Consider the following 18,649-nt stretch of genomic DNA (forward strand, 5'->3'; position numbering starts at 1 on the left):
CTTCGGTCGTGTGGATTTTTCTCCGGGTCCTTCGGTTTCCCCCTCCCCCCCCACATTGAGAATCAACGTGCGTCTAAAGTATTTGGCTGATATACATTTTCACATGATTAAGCCACTTTGTTCAGCTGTCATTTGTGGCCAGGTCGCTTCTGAAAAATGATGTATATCTCAGTGGGCCTTACCTGGAGTAGTGCATTGTGTTCTCTCGTCAAAATATATTCCTGCAAATCTGACCTGCAGAAGTGCTGCAGAGATGGACAACCTTTGGACCGTCTATTTTTTTGCAAGTGCAGCTCCTGCATTGCAATAACGGTATGCTCACAGTTACACCACAGCAGCATCCCTTGAATAATATATGACAAAATAAGAATAATATATCTGACAGACAAAAAAAAATGACAGTTAAACTTCTCTTGACGCCTTCACCCTCTTATCTGCAAATCCTTTATCTACGGGGACCAGGGGATCTGGAATTCTGAAATTCATCTGAAGATCCTCAAGGGTCCTGATATTCTGGTTAAAACAAGTTCAATTGAGGCCATCGAAGCAGCTAGAACTGTGAAGGAGGGACACGGCCAGTAAAATGAGCCTCCCGTGTATGTGTCTGGTATGAGTTGTTTTTCGCCAAGGTCGTGGAACAGCTTGCCCAGAAGTAGTGTTTAATGGAGCCACCATGCTTCAAACGAAGTCTACATTTTCAGACGTTATTTTCAGATGAATAGCTTAAATAAAGCAGACAAAGGGAAGAGTAGTCTGAAGTAAACTTTATAGTTTGTTCCCGTTTCTTGTTTACATCGTCCCACTCTTTCGTTTTTTTGTTCTTCAGTCACTTCATTATTGAGTAATTATCTTCAAGTAATCTTTGTTCTGGGACCTTGAGATGTATAAATAAATGATGAGGATGATGATGAAAATAATGATATAAGGCAGTGTTGCAAAAGAAAATCAATACACCAAAAGATTAGAAAGAAGCATTTTTCTCAATAAGTCCATGTTAACCACTACTACATACATGAGTAACAGTGAGTCTGACAAAAGAAAACAACACGCAAGCTGAGAAATGTGCAAAGAAGCACGGATTTGCGTGATCTTGCAATGACACTGAGAGACAGAAAGAGGAACACGTAGACCACAGAACAAAGGCAAATTAGAGGCATCGTGTTGACTGCGAAGCCAAGGAAGTGGGTTTGGGCAAGAGAATAAGTCACTCGCAGGGATGGTGATGGCTGATGGTCGTGACTGATGGTGGAGTGGCTGCCAATTGAGGGAACGTGCCTCATAGGTAGAGCCATGATGAGAAGATGGAGCGATGCCATCAGCTCATGGAAGAGAGCCGGATGGATTGTTGCATCCCAGTCCACATTTATGGCCTGAAGCAGCATTTTATCCACGTGGCTTCCGATTGCTATGTTTGCCTCCGGTCATCCCTAATGCTCAGGCAGAGCATGCCAGGAATAATTTCCCGACATGCTCTGCACAGGGATAATGTTTACATCGTTTGCTTGTGGTCTGTCGGTAAAGGGTGCATGTCTCGATCATACGAGCCGACAAATTTGTCATTAGGTTTTTTAAAAGACATTTTTGTTTTCTCTCTCTCTCTCCATCACAAGTTGATCTTTGGTTCCATGAAGGGTTTATGTTACGTCCCTGCGTATATATACGGTTCTACAATAACGTCAAGGGGCACCAAGGTGGCGAGATGTTATTTCCCTCGCCTGGCATGCGGAAGGTCGGCGGTTTGATCCCAATCCTGACGTCTGTATAGTTGGAGTTTGTGTGTCTCTCTCCCCGCGGTCGTGTGGATTTTTTTTCTCCGGTATTTCCCTCCACAATTAGAAACATGGACTTTAGATTATTTGGCTGCTATAAATGTCCACATAATGAGCCACTTAGTTGAACTATCATTTGCGGCCAGATCGCTTCTGAAAAAGCGTAATGTAGCTCAGTGGGCTTTACCTGCTATAATTCTAGATTAGAAGTTTTCGTGACTGCAAGGATTCATACTCTTTGTTTTTTTTCGGTAAAGTCACGTAGGTAAAAAAATAAATAAATGAAAAACAACTAAATTAAATCACGACGTTTCGGAGGCAACACAAGCTTCTGTCTTCAGGTGGAACGGTAACAGCCAAAGTCGCTGTAGTAAGTGAAGAGAGCTAACAGAGAAACGCGACTATTTCGGGCAAGAGAGGGGGAGGAGCCTAAAGACGGAAGCTTGTGTTGCCTCCGAAACGTCGTGATTTAATTGAGTTGTTTTTCATTTATTTATTATTTTACCTACGTGACTTTACCGAAAAAAACAAAGAGTGTTTACCTGGTATAATAAAAAATGGTTTAGTTTTATTTTAATGTTTTACTAATTTGCCGACCTTTCCTACACTTTGCACACCTGTCGTGTTTTTGAATTATTTTTTGTTGTAACTTTCTGACCTACGCCGACTGGACATCTGTTTAAAAGAGCTTTGCAGCTTATCGAATTCCTCCAATATAAAGACTGATTCTGTTAATGTGTCTCGCGGGGGGTCACTGTTCAGCCCTGCTAGCTTTGCCACTGGATCCTAAATAGCTTATAAAAATAAAAAGTGGACCGGTCGCTGCCGAGGTAAAGTATTTCAAAAATGGATTCATTTTGTCCCGCAAATGAAACGGTAAGAGAGAAACCTGTTAACGTAAACACGGGCGGCTGAGACGTCAATACAACTCATTTCAAACCACTCAAAAAAAATCATTCGGTAACTGTTTGCGTGTTATGTAGGCGTGTGTGATGAAATTGGGGGGGGGATATTATTAGGGTGACAATGGATAGAAAGTACTGAGTATTACATATAGTCACACACACACACAAGCACTAGGATCAGCTGAACCAATTTTTGAATGTACATTCATAGCACAGAGCAATTGCTAGTCTGATGTTAAAGTCCTAGCTATAGAGAGCAATCACATACAAGAATAAGACCATCGATTCTTTGTTTTTCAGTATTGCAACAGAAAGAGATAAATTGTGAGCCTGTTTCCCATGTTCATGTTATACATGGTAAAGGTGCAGCCCTGCAATTACGTGTATGTACGCTGAACTTCTTTCGCACCGTACCTAGCCAACCGTGGTAATCGGAGGTACTTACTCACATCGCTAATGGTAAGATGGCCTCTATTCGAGGAAGCTCAAGATAGTCCCATATTTCCCCCTACGCTTCCACGCTAGCCAGATGTGTTGGATGAGATGGAAGCACTCACTATTTACCCCACAACAATGAACTCCCCATCGATTAACTGGAGATGGGTGAACAGAGGCACGTGGGTGGATTTAAGAAACTAGAACCATTGTTTCAACTGCCAAGCCGGAAGACAGAACTGGTGACTTTTGATGGATTCCATTTCCAGTGTACTAATCATCACACCTTGGCAGTATGCTTCATATTGTAGCGCACATTCAAGGATTTGACCACCCATTGTGTGAATTTGTATATTATTATAAAAAAAATACTTTCTATACTCCCAACACGAATGTGTGCAATTGCCAGTGCAATTAGTGTAAATGAAAGGAATCTGCATGTATAATCTCCTGTGCCCGTATTTAAATGTGAAACGAAGTGGTTAAACATTTCCAAAATTACATACGGAATTGAACAAACCGATCATTTGTGCACAGTGTCTTATGACGGCATGATAGTGGAGTTGTTGGGTAATTTTTTTTTTACAACTATCCACAATGACTAAAAATGCAATAATGTTGATTTTAAACAAAGTGCATGGGCAATTAGCAGCGAGCGCTATTATTTTATTTTGTCAACGTTTACATTTGAGGCGCATCGCAAAAAAACACATATATATACTTACAATGTACAGTTCACTCGATATTTTTTTCGCAACATCTTTGTGACAAAAAGGAACTTTGCAGATATATGTACACTTTTTACCGTGTGTTTAATTGCCATCATATGCCGATGTGTGTGTTCCAGCGTTAGCTCTAATTATCACGATCTAATTCCAAGGCAATGCGTTGCTATCGCTTGCACTTGCTGTTGTTTATCACGATAGGACGCTATTGATGCTGCTAATCCTGCATACTGCATAATGCACGGGCATAATATGACTTTGAAACCCCCCCACCTCCTACGCATTCCACAAGAAGTGACTAATCCCATATCTGCATTTCCCATAAATATGCTAAATTCCTCTTGATATGCAAATTCCTTTGTCAAGGCGCCCCTTCCCCCCTCCAACCAGCTTAAATATACGCTGCCAAGCCTGGTGGTGCCCATTCAGACGCTGTCTTTCCGACAGACCTGTTCTTTTCACCAGAGGACGGCTGCTTGCGTTGTGGCCGAAACGTCGTGAGAATTATTTTATTATGTTTTGTTTTTATTATTTTATTATTTCCCTTCTACGTGACTTTACCGAATGAACCAAGAAGATGAATCCCTGCTGCAGTCACGAAAGCTTTAAATCGAAGAGATTTATATTTTATTGACATTTTTACTTTTTTATTTTATTATGTTTTATTTTTATTATTTTATTATTTCCCTTCTACGTGACTTTACCGAAAGAACCAAGAAGATGAATCCCTGCTGCAGTCACGAAAGCTTTAAATCGAAGAGATTTATATTTTATTGACATTTTTACTTTTTTATTTTATTATGTTTTATTTTTATTATTTTATTATTTCCCTTCTACGTGACTTTACCGAAAGAACCAAGAAGATAGGACGCTGCCAGGGTGTCGTGCTTCGACACTCTGGACTTGTAAATATATAGGTCACCGTTCAATTCCATCACCTGGCACTACAGTTTTAAAGAATAGTTAAGTTTATTAAATCCCCCCCCCCCATATCTATTTACATTTGCAAATGTGATTTGTAACTTTGATCCTTACCTGTGCGTCGAGAGTTCAATGTTGACGTGCCATTTTATTGAGGGACTGTGTGTTACCTTGATATGGTCTGGGACTGTTTTGTGGTTGTATTTTATACAAACACATTCCTGCGGAGGGAGCTGGTAGGAACGTTGGGTTGCTCGGTCAATGGCCAGGGTCAACGGCGGCGTGGTGTATTCCGCAAATATGGCCGACTGTGAGGGCGGGCACAAGCCGGCGTGAGTAGGTTAAACGTTGAGTTTTACAAGGGCACCACGGGGTGACCAGCCCCTCCCCACCCAGCCTCACCCCTCCCACCCCCCACCCAGCCCCTCCCCACTCTCCCCTCTCCACCCAGGCTCACCCCTCCCATTTTTGGATGCACGACGGATGGACGGACACAATAAACCCCTGTGGGCTGGTGTAACCAGGAGGTTCCTACCAGTATTAATGTATTCCTTATTTATATTTAGTGACTTGCTTATTTTTCCTAGCTCATTGGATTCCTCCGGTCTAAACAAAGATTTTGATTCTGGTATAAACGGGTACATCATGGTTTGTTGATTGAAAGCTTGCGTGTGATGGGATACGGCTGGCCAGCATGTAAGAGTAGGCCAAATACTCCCTAGAGTGTCCTTGATTGGAGGCCCTTCCTCCAGCTGTGGTGTGAACAAGGAGGTTGGGGGACAGCCCTGTTTTGCAACGACTTGGGGCAGGTCCACATTTTACAATTTCGGATGAGCCACGCTGTCAAGTTGCCTTCATTCCGACATTGAGAAAGTATCTACCAGTCTGACCATCTGAGACGGAGCGAGGCCTTGGGCCCTATCGCTACATGTGCACTAAAGCTTGACGTTTTTTTGAGAGAGGGAAAGTGAATGTTGCACACTCGAAATGAAGGACGTGAGCAGGTGCTCCAAATCGAGGGCAAACACATTTATTGTGGTAATCTGTAAAACGCAACAGCACGTGTGTCACACACAGCAATCCTCAACCGAGTCGCCATTAACCACGTGACTGGTGTACAAGTCCGGTGAATAAATAACTCTGCCAGCCACCCACAGGCCCAGCTCAGTTAGCGCATGCTGGTGTACACACGTGTATTGATGTACTGCCCAGCACATGAGGACTTTCACAAAACCACATTTTCTCCCTTGCTGCACGAGGGAATAATTTAAAAAAGTGGTCCATTCCTAATGTGCCACATTACGAGATGTGCTTTGTTAGCATTGCGAACTCCGAAGAGTTTTATCCGTGGAACCGTCACGTTAAGGTGTTGTGTGTGTTGGCGGCATGACAAATGTCCCATGTTACAGGTTGGGTTCGAGCACCGCACTTTATCCGGGAGGAAAAAGAAGCTTCTTTCGATATGAGTGCGAGTGCATGCAACGGAGGTTAAGATTGTCATGTCAGCCGGCAGGATAGTGTGAGGCGTGAAAGTTTGTAATGGAACATGCAAGGAAGCATCGGTGATAGACTCGTGGAGGGGAGGGCTTTTGCTGTGCGGGGCAATGTGTGTATGGATGGCAGAGAAGGGCAAGCGACTGAGATGTGAACTGGAGTTGACGTGCAGAGGTCACCAACCAAGGAGATAATGAAACATTTTAAGAGCTGACCTTAGAGGTTTGAATGTTGACTTTGCAACAGTTGCAGGAGCTCGCAGGGGGAAGAAATGAAGGAAGCAGCGGTGAGGTGTGGTAGCATCAATGGTATTGTCCAAATTGTACTCTTCACCATTATGTATATGTGTGTGTTTGTGTATATGTGTATAAATGTGTGGGGAGCGGTAGTGTGTAGCGGTTAGCGCACTGCACTACGAACCCCGCTCACGGCCAACACCAGTGACGAATATCTGAACCGGTCCTGGGCCTCCCCTAGGTCCACTCAGTCTCAAATGAGCAACCTGGTACAGTGTGACAAAGGCGGCCGGGCGTGGTGCTGGCGTCACACGCCCACGTGTGCCGTGCCGGCCTTCATAGGTGCTCGCTACCAGCACTTGCCCCAATAGTCTGTTAAGGCTATACGGGGTGATCTTTCTCTTTGTTTTTTACATTAAATATTTGGGCAGTGGGAAGCACAGTTGGTGCCTCAGCCAAAAATCTCACAGTTAGCCCATAACAACTGTCGATTGCGCTGACGGAACCTTTAAATAAACACAGCAGCACACAAACAGCAGGCCCAGTACCGAATCAGCAACCAGTAGTTAACTTAGATGTGGGACAATTGAAGAACGGCAACACACCTAATCCACAACGAAATTGGGCAGCAATCTTCGCGGATACTATCCTCTGTTTGCAATCGAACCAATAGCCACCGGGAACCATTCTCTAATAGGACCAGCGAGGTGCGGTCAGGGGAGGCAGAGCCCCCCACCTGTCATACTCCAATGAAAATATCTGTTACGAAAAGTAAAAAAAAAAATTCCACTGGTCTGTGTTATAAATGTTATTTCTGAATGATTCCAATCCTTACAGAGAGAGAGTAACAGGCACGCGCTTATTGCCCTCACTCCATCCAGTGTCTGAGGGGTTGCGCAATCAGAGGGGAGGCTGAACGCGTCGCTGCCTCACCTCTCGCCTCTCCCTGCATTTGCAGCGGAGCTCCGCAAATTTGGCAATTTTGACTATGAAAACGATTGAAATTGTACAGAAATGACATATCACAGATCAGTGGGAAAATATTACTTTTTATTTTATTATTTTTTACTTTTCGTAACAGATATTTTCATTGACCGCACGTCCCTGAATATGACTGCCCCCCCACCCCCCGTCAAACTTCCAAAGCGTGGCTGCACACCCCTGAATGGTCGGAAAATTTGTCGAGCAAACGTGAGCCGTCCGACCAGGATGAGTGGCACGGAAACGCATCCTTGAAAGAGACTCCGTGAATCATCTCCTCTGGGCGAACTTTCTGCCGAGACATTTTCTTGCACGGTTCACGAATTGGGTCCTCCCTGAGTGTTTTGAGGTGTTCTTTCGTTGTTTGTTATTAATGTGCAAGTAGGTCACCCGTGTCGTCGCAAATCATATTATTGAAGTCCAAATTCGTTTTAATCCCCACTTTCCTCAAGGTGACCCCCGTTTAAGCTCGATGTTAATGGTGACGTAATTATATCAAGTTGCTTACATAGCAACTTGCATCCTGTCGCTCCTCGTCCTCTACGTTCTTAATCTTTGTTGTCTCTCTCTCTGTTTCGCCTCCTCCGTGTGCTCCATCACGCTTTCGCTCTCTCTCTCTTCTCGCCCCCCTTCACTGGAACAAACTTCCCCTCCACATGAACCCTATCCTGTTCCGAGATGTCTGCAAGTTGCAGGGTAGGTGTCCTGTTCACCGCTGAATCTCTGAATCCGCGCAAGCGGTTAGCATTCATTTGCTTTAGAGAGGCAAAGCGCCGTTGTACTCACCGCAGAGAACCGTAGCGACACGACCGCACTATGTGATAGCTGGTGCCAAACCGTGCCACACAACCTCCCGCATTGCCTTGTGGGAGCCTCGGTACATCTTCTGACATGAAGACCTCACGATAACGTTATTTTATGTTAGTTTTTCTTCACGATTTCGTTCCGGTGACACAATCGGAATGAAATCAGAAGGAAAACTAATGACGTACACGTACGTTAAGCAGTCATCTTCACTCACTAGTCTCCACTCCTCCATCAAAAACTCACTTTTTGTTTCATAGCTCACCCCACGACCTCTTAATCTCCCCCCTCATAACCACTACCGTTCCTGCTGCATCTTCACAATCTCTCTCCATCGCTACCACTCATCCATCCAATCCATTCATCATCATTTGCTCTCATCAATTTACCTAATTCATGCATCGCAGATTCACCCATTACTTTCTCTCATCTCTTTTATTCACCTCGTCTCGACCATTACATTCACATGTACCATTGTTAATTCTTTGCGAAACGCCTGGGCCATTCATATAGCGCCTTGGTCAAGGCGCTTACGAATTACGTTAAGATAAGATAATGGGTAATTTGGCTTATACGGTATTCTAGAGCCTGCGGGATATGCGGTGTTACTGCCGTAAGCCATTCTCACTCCGCTGCGGATGAATGGGCACAGCGGAGTTCGTCGATCAAGCAAAGCATGTCGAATGTGGTGGGATAAACTGTGGGTACTTTCACCTATGTGGAAGAGTACATCAAATTGCTTCTTACCCTCTAGAGGGAGGTCCTTCTGCCAGCGGTGGCATGAGCAATAAATTGCAGGGCTGTACCTTTGCATAAAAAATAGCAGATGCTAATGACGCATTTAGACTCATGGAAGATCCACAACTGTACACATGAGGTAAACAAACTGAGGAACAGCGGAAATGAGACAGTAAATATGAGATTAAAAAAGAAAATAATTGATTCTTCACTGCCATCGTGACCCTCTCTGATGGCCAATGGTTGTTGTGATAAGAATGTTGATCATTAGAGCAGGTTGATCATTGCATTACGTTGATATATATTTAAAGTACAATATCCTTTTCAAATGCCCTTTTGTGTTGGCAACGTTGATCATTACGTCAATTTGGGTACAATTGTTTTCATATTATGCTTAGTTAAGCTAAAGTTTCAGTCGCATTATACTTTTCTGTTACCCAAAAATAATAATAACGAAAAGTTCAACAGAGCTATAATATCTGTTTTATATCAAGCCAAAAAAGGTTATGTCAAGGCTTACACAGACTGACAGACCAAAATAATGATACCATTGGGACCACGGTGACCTTGAACGTTGACCTTTTGACCCAACCGAGATATTGTGTCTCTGTGTACCACCTTTTCGAACGCCATCAAGATTGCTGAAGAACATTGGCTGATGTTGCCAAGAACAATTCCAGCCATATCAGGGGAACACAATCGAGCAGACAAGGATGATTCCTCATCCTTCGCTGTTGCCTTTGGTGGGAGGACAACCATAATCAACTATAATGGATGAGCAATCTTATTTTATGCATGCCGTAAATGATGGGCATGGGTTCTGTCGGATACACAATGACAAATAAAGACAAAGATCGCCCGAAATAGCTTGAACAGACTGTTGGGGCAAGTGTTGTTAGCGATAACCTATGAAGGCTGGCATGGCACATGAGGAGGTGGGTTGCAAGTGCAACTCCTGACCACCTTTGTCTCCCCAATGCTTATGTTTAGGCACCGGACCAGGTAGCCGACCTAGGGAAGGCCCGGGACAGGTTAATGAATTCGTCACCATGAGCAGGAATTGAACTCGGGTGGCTGGGTTCGTAGTGCCATGCGCTCCTCATATAGACTGGTGGAGAACACTGCTCAGATATATAAATGTACACACACAAACAAGGCACAGAGACTTATATGATGTGCATGCAGAAATGCACTTGAAATGTAAATTTAAATGTTTATATATTTTTTGTAATTTTACTTAGCATATATTTGTAAATATAAATTCACATATAGCATATTAACAAGGAAGTAACATATTAAAATGGTACAGCTTGAGAAAATCCTGTTTCATGTTTCTATTGGATTATACTTAGTTTCAAACTGCTTAAAATACAAGAATAGGGTTTTTCCCATTTTTTCTGGCAACAAAACTGAAACCTTTTTACGAGGAATCATGTCTGCATTAACCACAATACTTGTGGTCAAAGGAGGTCCCATGATGCTTAAAAATACATTGCATTACACACTAAACACAGTTACACAGGATTACAATTCCCCATGCAACGTTTTTGTAGCATGTGTTATATTTTCTAAAAAATTTAATTTTCAATGTTATTTATTTTATCAATAGCAACAATGACCTCAAAGCCACAGAGCACGCAGTTGTCCATAGAGAATTTTACGTAATGCAAGAAGATGCGGAAGAAATAAGATATACGGTGTTAAAATAAATCAGGCAAAACTTATTTCCACTTTAATTTTCTAAGCTTGATCTCACCGTGCATGAAAATAATCCACAGATTATATTTGTTCATAAGATGATAAAAAAGCATATTTACTTTTAACCCAAACGTATGCATACAAATATCCTTTTCTCTTCCTGTTTGACATTGGTAATCATACGAAACAAATGCCACCAGGGAAAGGCAAAGCCAGTTGAGACCAGAATTAAAACAGAGCTCGATTATAATATCAGGCACAGGTGGGAACATGGGTCGTCTTGAGTTTTATGCTTCATAATTGCTTTCTTTTTAGTGAGGTAGTGTAGTAATAGTAATGTTGTGTTGTAAAACCCTCCTCCACCCGACAGCCAATTAAAAAAAAAGTGTCACGTAAATTAAACGTGGCCAGACGTATCACTGCTTCAGCAGCGCTGCTACCGGTTGTTTTCGGAGAGCAATCTTACGACATTTACACGCGGGACGGTTTACAACACATTGTTTTTACACGACGAGCTAACCCAAAAGAAACCGATTATGAATTATAATATCGGTCGTGAAAGCCTACCTGTATAATATTTGAGCTCGATGTTTATTTACATGTTCTATACGTCCACCGGGAAAGTGTGTATCCAGTAGCTTATATAATTCATATAGGCCACTCAAAAAAGCTTAAACTAAATAATGGAATACTGCGTCGGCAGTTGGTGCGTAACTAAACTATGAACAACTAAAATCGCATGCATCAATTTCGGTACCCTGAAGAGGAAAATGTCTACGCAATGTTTCCGGCTATGGCTCTGTTTCTCTGCAATGAATAGCGCCATTTTATGATGTGTTGCTCCGTGTGTATGTTTTCGATATTTTCTCTATGATATAATTAAAATATTTTCCCTCTGCTTTGGATAAAGAGCCATTTCGCAAAAACGTCACCGATTACATATTGTTTATTTTTTATGGCAGTGTTATTCACTCGTGTGTTGAGTTTTCAAAGACGCCTATGATCAACTCACAGGACCTCTTTCAGTTTCTGTTCGTATTAATCTCTGAGTGATCTTTTAAAATTTGTTTTAAAGCTTTCGTGACTGCAGGAATTCATATTCTTGGTTCTTCCGGTAAAGTCACGTAGAAGGGAAATAATAAAATGATAAAAAAATATCTTTTTTTCTCTTCTACGTGAAATATAGTTTTATATATTTTTTTATTTTTTTATTTCCCTTCTACGTGACTCCGAGCGATCGTTCCTCGTTGAACACACACATCCGGTGAGCAAAGCAAGAAAAGCAAATGACCCATCTGCGCAACGTTCTAACGCAACCAAACCACTTTCTCTCCAAATTTGCCTCCAGGAGCAAACGGAGATAAGCTACACCACGGTGAAGTCCAAGTGGAACACCATCACCATTAACGGTCTGAAGCCCTCGACAATCTACACTTTCCAAGTGCGCACACGGACGACGGCAGGGTACGGGCAGTACAGCAGGCCCTTCCACTTCCAGACCTCCAACGAGCGTAAGCATCGTGTCCAATTGTTTATTCTCAACGAACGCTGTAACGGATTTTTTGTTGTTGTTGTTGTTTTTTTAACCAGGTAAGACCCACTTGAGCCGAAATAGCTCTTTTTTTTCCAGATGCGACCTGGCCACAAATTATTATAGCCCAAAGAAGTGGTTTATCACGTGAAAATGTATAGCGCCCAAATACTCTGAACAGCATGTTGATACTAAATGTGGTGTGGGGGGGGGGTATTCATTTATGCGCCGCTATTGACTAAGATGAAGAAACGCACGCGAAAATATATTCAGGCTTAGCGCTGCTTATCACACTTACGCACTGCGAGAGCTACGGTCTTGGCATGTCTATTTATTTATTTTGTTAAATTCATGTCCGAGGTGCAGGGGAAGAATTTCTTTTTTATTCTGAGTTTATTTTTTTGGCATTTTCGAAAAGGTAATAAAGGAGGCACCGAGTTTTAACGTATTTCTACAGCCATTTCCAATATTTCACAGACTATTCAAATTCCAAATTTACGTGACTCTCATGACCTCCATTAATCCTTGCTCCCTGAAAAATGTACATGAACAGTAATTAAACGGGGAAGTTGTTTTAGCACAAGCCAGGACTATTTTGTAAGAATAAGCTGTCAATCTTTTCTTTTTTTTATCCTTCCAACCTTGGTGTAATGGTAATCACACGAAACTTGCCACCCACCCACAGATCGACAGATACTGTATATCTCCCAGTGCTGCATTTGAAACAATGGGGCAGGTTTCTCAAATCCCCTGCCTCTGCTGCACCCAGGAGTTTCAATGGATGCACCACAATTTCAGCTGATTGGAAAGTTGCTTGCAGTGGGGTAAATTGTGGGTAATCCCACCTCTTTCAAGACATCTGGCCAGCGTAGAAGAGAAGTTTTGGAACCACGGCTCAAGATAAAGCGTGCCTATTTATTAAACTATAAACTAAGCTATTTTTATTTAACCAGTTAAGGCCTACTGAGGTATATAGCTATTTTTTCAGAAGCGACCTAGCCACAAATGATAGCCCAACGAAGTGGCTTGCTTATCATATAGACATTTAAAGCAGTCAAATACTCTCAATGCTTAAATCTTGACTTAAAGCTTTCGTGACCGCAGGAACTCATGTTCTTGGGTCTTTCGGTAAAGTCGCGTAAATAGGTTCAAATAAAATAATAATACAAAATAACAGAAAACTACGACGTTTCGATCGCAACGCAGGCAGTCGTCTTCAGTCCTTTTCCTGAAGACGACCGCTTCCGTTGCGATCTAAACGTCGTAATTTTCTGTTATTTTTGATTATTTTCTTTGAACCTATCTCCGTGACTTTACCGAAAGACCCAAGAATACACTCTCAATGCTTGTTTCTAAATGTGAAGGCAAAAAGCAGAGGACCCAGAGAAAAATCCACACAACCACGGGGAGAATATGCAAACTTCAAATATACAGGTGTCAGAGTCGGGATCGAATCCCCTGTATACCAGGCGAGGTAGTTAACATCTCGCCACCGTCTCTCAAGCAGAGGCCGTTCCACCATTAGGGGCATAAACAAGAAAATACAGGTCGACACATTCAAAGTGTCATTGAACAATGTTCAACTCCATTCGTGGTCCTGAACCGGTTGTGGAAATTTCACATTCCTGTAACACTTAACAATTATATTCATAGCACAACCATCTCACATTTTCATGACCAGTTTTAATTAGACCAGAACCGAGTTTAAAGCTGGATCATGCCAGAGCTGTGAGAATTAGGCACTCACCGCTTCTGGAAAAAGTTGACAGCGCAAAAAATAAGTATATAACTGCACCAATGTTAGACGTTTCCTACCATTTGGAGCCACTGCGTAAGTGGCTTGAATTTGTCTACACGTTGCAGTGCTATTCCTTGAAAGAGGTCTATAGTGTACGATGTCCTGTCTCTTTGAATTGCATTAGGCACATGAAGGTAAAAATGTCCCAAACATTATGCATTGTGTGGGCGAATTATTACACTCAACCTATCGCATAAATATTTCATGCATTGTCAGGTTGGTGAAGATAATTTGAACTGAATGTTCACCGAATCGAAATGAAAGTCCACGATTTTAATAATAACAGGTGCAAAGGTGGGAAGACATTTTTTTAAATTAGAAATATACAGTGGAGAAATTACAGATGCATCCCTTCCCAGTTATCCATCTGCTCAAGCAGAGATCACAGCTGGATTGTATCCTAGGCAATTAAGGCTGCTGATTGACCATTTTTTCCAATGTATATGCAAAACATACTTACATTTGGAGATGGTAAATAAAGATCATTAACAATCATAGTCATCTTGCTCGCTCATGAATAGCAAAAAAAAGCGGCGAAATTAATCATCAATTAAACTGCAATAAGTACTATGGTCCAATGCTGAAGTCTAATGTTTGTCTTGCAAAAACTAATTCAGAGCTAAATAAACCAATTATAATTTATTACACAAAAACACACATATTACATTTTTAAACAGACTGTAGATCACTCTCACTACCAGCTACACTACAAAAAAATATATAAAAAAATTAAACAAGCTATTGTGCTTGCAGATGTATATGAACTGCATGCATTTTGTGCCTGTTTATGCATATACTTACAACCAAATGCACACTGCACAGTTGCAAGGTAAACATGCACACATGCACACGACAAGGTAAACGGTAAAGGTGCATCACGGCAATTGCTTGCACGTGCCACTGCTGGTGGAAGAGCCCCCCACTAGAGGTAATTCTAGAGAGCCCCCCTTGGGGGTATATTGCCTAGTCTTCCATGCCAGCCACAAATATCCACACTTTTCGCCACCACACGTGACCTGCCAACCGACTCTGTTGTATTCATTTATACCGCTGGGCGCACAGAGGCAGGGGAATTCAAGAAACTTGTACCATTGGTTCGACTATCACATCAGGATATAGAATTGTTGGCATCCGAATTTGCGAGTCTAGCCTTATAACCATTATACATCGTGAGCTCACGTACCACGTGACGTTATCTCTTAATCTGGATTGTTCTTAATCGTTATCGACCAACGGTCAATCCACTGCTGGATGACGGCCTCCCTGAGCCACCACGATCTGTCATGCTCCTGCGATGTAATAATTCACCCAGCGTCTGCACACCAGCTGCTTCCATCCCTCACTTGAAATGACAGGCATGATTTCTAGACGTGCCATGCTTGAATCCACTTACTTTTGTGAACAGTACGAAATTATGTCATTAACCTTCTTATATTTTAAAAAAAAAAGTATATATATTTTCTAAAGACAAATCCACGTTGGAGAGCATTAAAGGGTCCATGCATATGCATTATTTTTATTCCTTGTGAGGCCAACTTCAACCTTCATTTGACTACCAATCACGTTTCTGCCAGTATTGTTATTTAAGTGAATATTTTAATGGGTTGCCCCAGTACAAACCTCATTTTCTCCAGTCTATGATAATAATAAAAAAATACATTTCCATCACATCCATGGAGCTTAGCTTGGCTTGGTTCTTCTCGCTCGCTCACTGCCCGTTGTGACCTTGAAGATGTTTCTTTCTGGCACGCTGCAGAACTCACTAATCAGAGCAGTCACTCGGCATCCTTCCACCTTATACTCTCTGTTCCAGCCTATAATCATTGGCCATTTCACACATGCACAAACACACCTGAAATTTATTTCGTTAAGCCTCTGATTGTGGCACCTTTAAAAAAAAAACACACAGTTTTCTCCCCATTATTATTTCCTTCCTATATATTTACTCTTGGACACTAATTCAGTTAATGTATGCTGTTAACATGACAAACTGAAAGTTATTGGTCCTAATCGTCTTGTTTTTTGTATGCTAGCCAATCAATTTGCTTTTTTCTCTCTCTTCCGTTATGCCGGAGCAGCTACTTGTGTACAATTTGTCATGCCAATCTGCCATTTAAATCATGTTAGACCTTGAACTACCTTTGCCAACATATTTGTTCTCATGGATTTAAATGCCTATAGTGTTGCCAGGCGCATGTACGGAGCCTATTACATAAATCGTGTTCAAAGATTCTGCAAGCGGATGTTTGTCTTCTGAAAACACAAAATCGGTGAACGGTGTTCCAATTCCTCTATAATTTACGTTCGAGCAAAACTTGGGTTAAAATGGAATCCCAAGCTAGAATTTGTAAGTGGTGTCACGGGTCAGGATATTGCCACTGTTGACTATTAACCCCTATATCCTAGGGACCACTTTTACGGTTCCCAAGATATTAATGAGATTGAATCCCTGCGATATTGCATATTGAAAGAAAAAATTACCGTGTAAAAATTGCAACATGCGAAGTATTTTTCTTTTCAGTTTACTGTATATTGCTTATTACATTAAATGCACATCCTTTCTCAAAATTGAGATAATTGAGCATTTAAGCTGAAGTTCCTCAAGGACCACGTTGGGTTTTTGTCCATCATGGTCGGCCACAGCATTGCTTTATCCAGCCATGCTGGGAGCTGGAGTGTACGGATGCGACTTTATTCTGGGGAGTGGTGGTACAGTGCTTAGCGCACTGCGCAATGAACTCGGCAACATGAGTTCGATAGCCGTCACACGGACGACATCGGTGGTGAGTAATATCTGAACCAGTCATTCTCTACCAATGCGCTCTGACCAGCATGGTGAGGTATGATTAAATAATCGCCATTGGAGTGGGTAGACCGTTATACAGACTTACAGCGGTGGATTGACAAAGCGCTGATTATTATGGGGAGTAGTCATGTTTAAAACGGCCTTTGTCCTATCATCACGAAACAATTTGTCATACCGCAGTGCACATTCCACCACTAGAAATTCACAGGGCTTGGCTCGTTTCCACATCAAAGTCTTGGCAGTGGGGCGTGTAGATTATGGGAATAGGTGGGTGGCACTGCCAGAGTTTGATATGTTGGACTGAGGTCCAATTAATATTCGAGAACTAACCATGCCAATCAAAGTTGAAGTAACCCGTGCACTTGTACGTATGTATGTTGAACATCTTTCGCACCGTACGTAGCCAACCGTGTTTATCGGGGATGTGGGGGAAAGGACAACAAACTATACACAAAAAGCTGCCCTAAAGAAATTACTTTTCAATCTAGATTCTAAAGTGCATAGCTCCAGTGGCTTCTCAATACTTGCGTGTTCGACACTTGCCCAACACTTGCCAAATGTGAAGTAGCAAATTCTTCCTGCGGTTAGTGCGTGAAATTTGAAACTGAATGCTTTTTTTCTCGTGGAGTCTTAGTGGAAATTAGACTCTCTGGTGTTTTTTTTTATCCTCCAGGAGTTGTGCTTCCCTGGGCATACATCCTGCATTCCCTCAACCGTTACTGCCACTGAAAAGGAGCCGCTACTATGTTTTCCATCACATTTGCGTAATTTATTCATCTCGTTTTTTGCTGACCCAAACAAACCGCCAGAACAGTCGATCCCATCCCCGTGGTTGTTTACAGTCTGTGCTGTTATTGCTAGTTGATCGTAAATCTATTAAAACCGACATTTGACTTCGAATTGGCCTGCCTGTTTTCCGGGTCGATTAAATATGCAAATAAAAAAAAACATTACCTAGTCTCATAAAACGGCAGTACAGCGCACACACACACACACAAACACCGACAAAGATTTTTCCCATAAGCCTTCCCTAGGCGGTTTGGGAAAGTCCTATCAGTGAGCAGCACTTGAGGCCAGCACAGATCACAACCTCGCGTGGTGCTTGTCACACCGTACTACCAACCGAGCGAGCCGAGCTCGATTCTCTCTCACGGCCAACGCCAGTGACGCACATCCGTACTATTCCTGGGCAAAATTAAGGGAAAGATCACCCCCACCCCCCCGTATAGCCTGAAGAGATGATTGGGGCAATGGTGCTCGCGATCACCTGTGTAGGCTGGCACAGCGCTCAAGAAGGTAGTGTTGCCAGCACTACTCCTGGCCACCTTGGTCTTCTCAGTGCTGATGTTGCTTTACTCACCACATCAAGTTCTCTGTTCAGGAAAAGTCTACCTAGGGGAGGTCCGGATCCCGTTGTATTTTTCACCACCAATTAATTGAACTCAGGTTGCCGGGGTTTGTATCTCAGTGCACTAATCATGGTGCCACCGCTTCACCCGTTGCAGTACATACACACACATGCCATATTTGAAATGTGCCAGACACTGTTTGAAATTGATACTACAATATAAGAAAATAGCGCAAGCTGTCCCCCATTCGACAGGCAGGCCACCGTTGGAACCACGGTCGTAAGATGTTAACTATCTCACCTGGTGTACAGGAGGTCGTGGATTCGATCCCAACCCTGACGCCTGAAAATTTGGAGTTTGAAATTTTCTCCGGTTCCTCCGGTTTTCCCACCATACTGTATTTATAAAAATGCATTTAGAGTAGTTGGCTGCTAGAAAATTCCACATGAGCTATCATTT

At 42.4% G+C, this 18,649-nt stretch overlaps 1 protein-coding gene across 1 annotated transcript in view; it reads left to right on the forward strand.

Moving 5' to 3' along the window:
- The window catches only part of LOC144730701 (ephrin type-A receptor 4-like), a 148,380-nt gene that overhangs the window by 64,278 nt on the left and 65,453 nt on the right, over positions 1–18,649 (forward strand). Inside the window, exon 6 of the mRNA XM_078611392.1 lies at positions 12,055–12,217. Within this exon, the coding sequence (XP_078467518.1) occupies positions 12,055–12,217 (163 nt within the window). The remainder of the gene's footprint in view (positions 1–12,054; positions 12,218–18,649) is intronic.

The sequence above is a fragment of the Lampetra planeri genome, chromosome 36 (assembly GCF_965212315.1).
Source record: "Lampetra planeri chromosome 36, kcLamPlan1.2.h2, whole genome shotgun sequence".
NCBI lineage: Eukaryota > Metazoa > Chordata > Hyperoartia > Petromyzontiformes > Petromyzontidae > Lampetra > Lampetra planeri.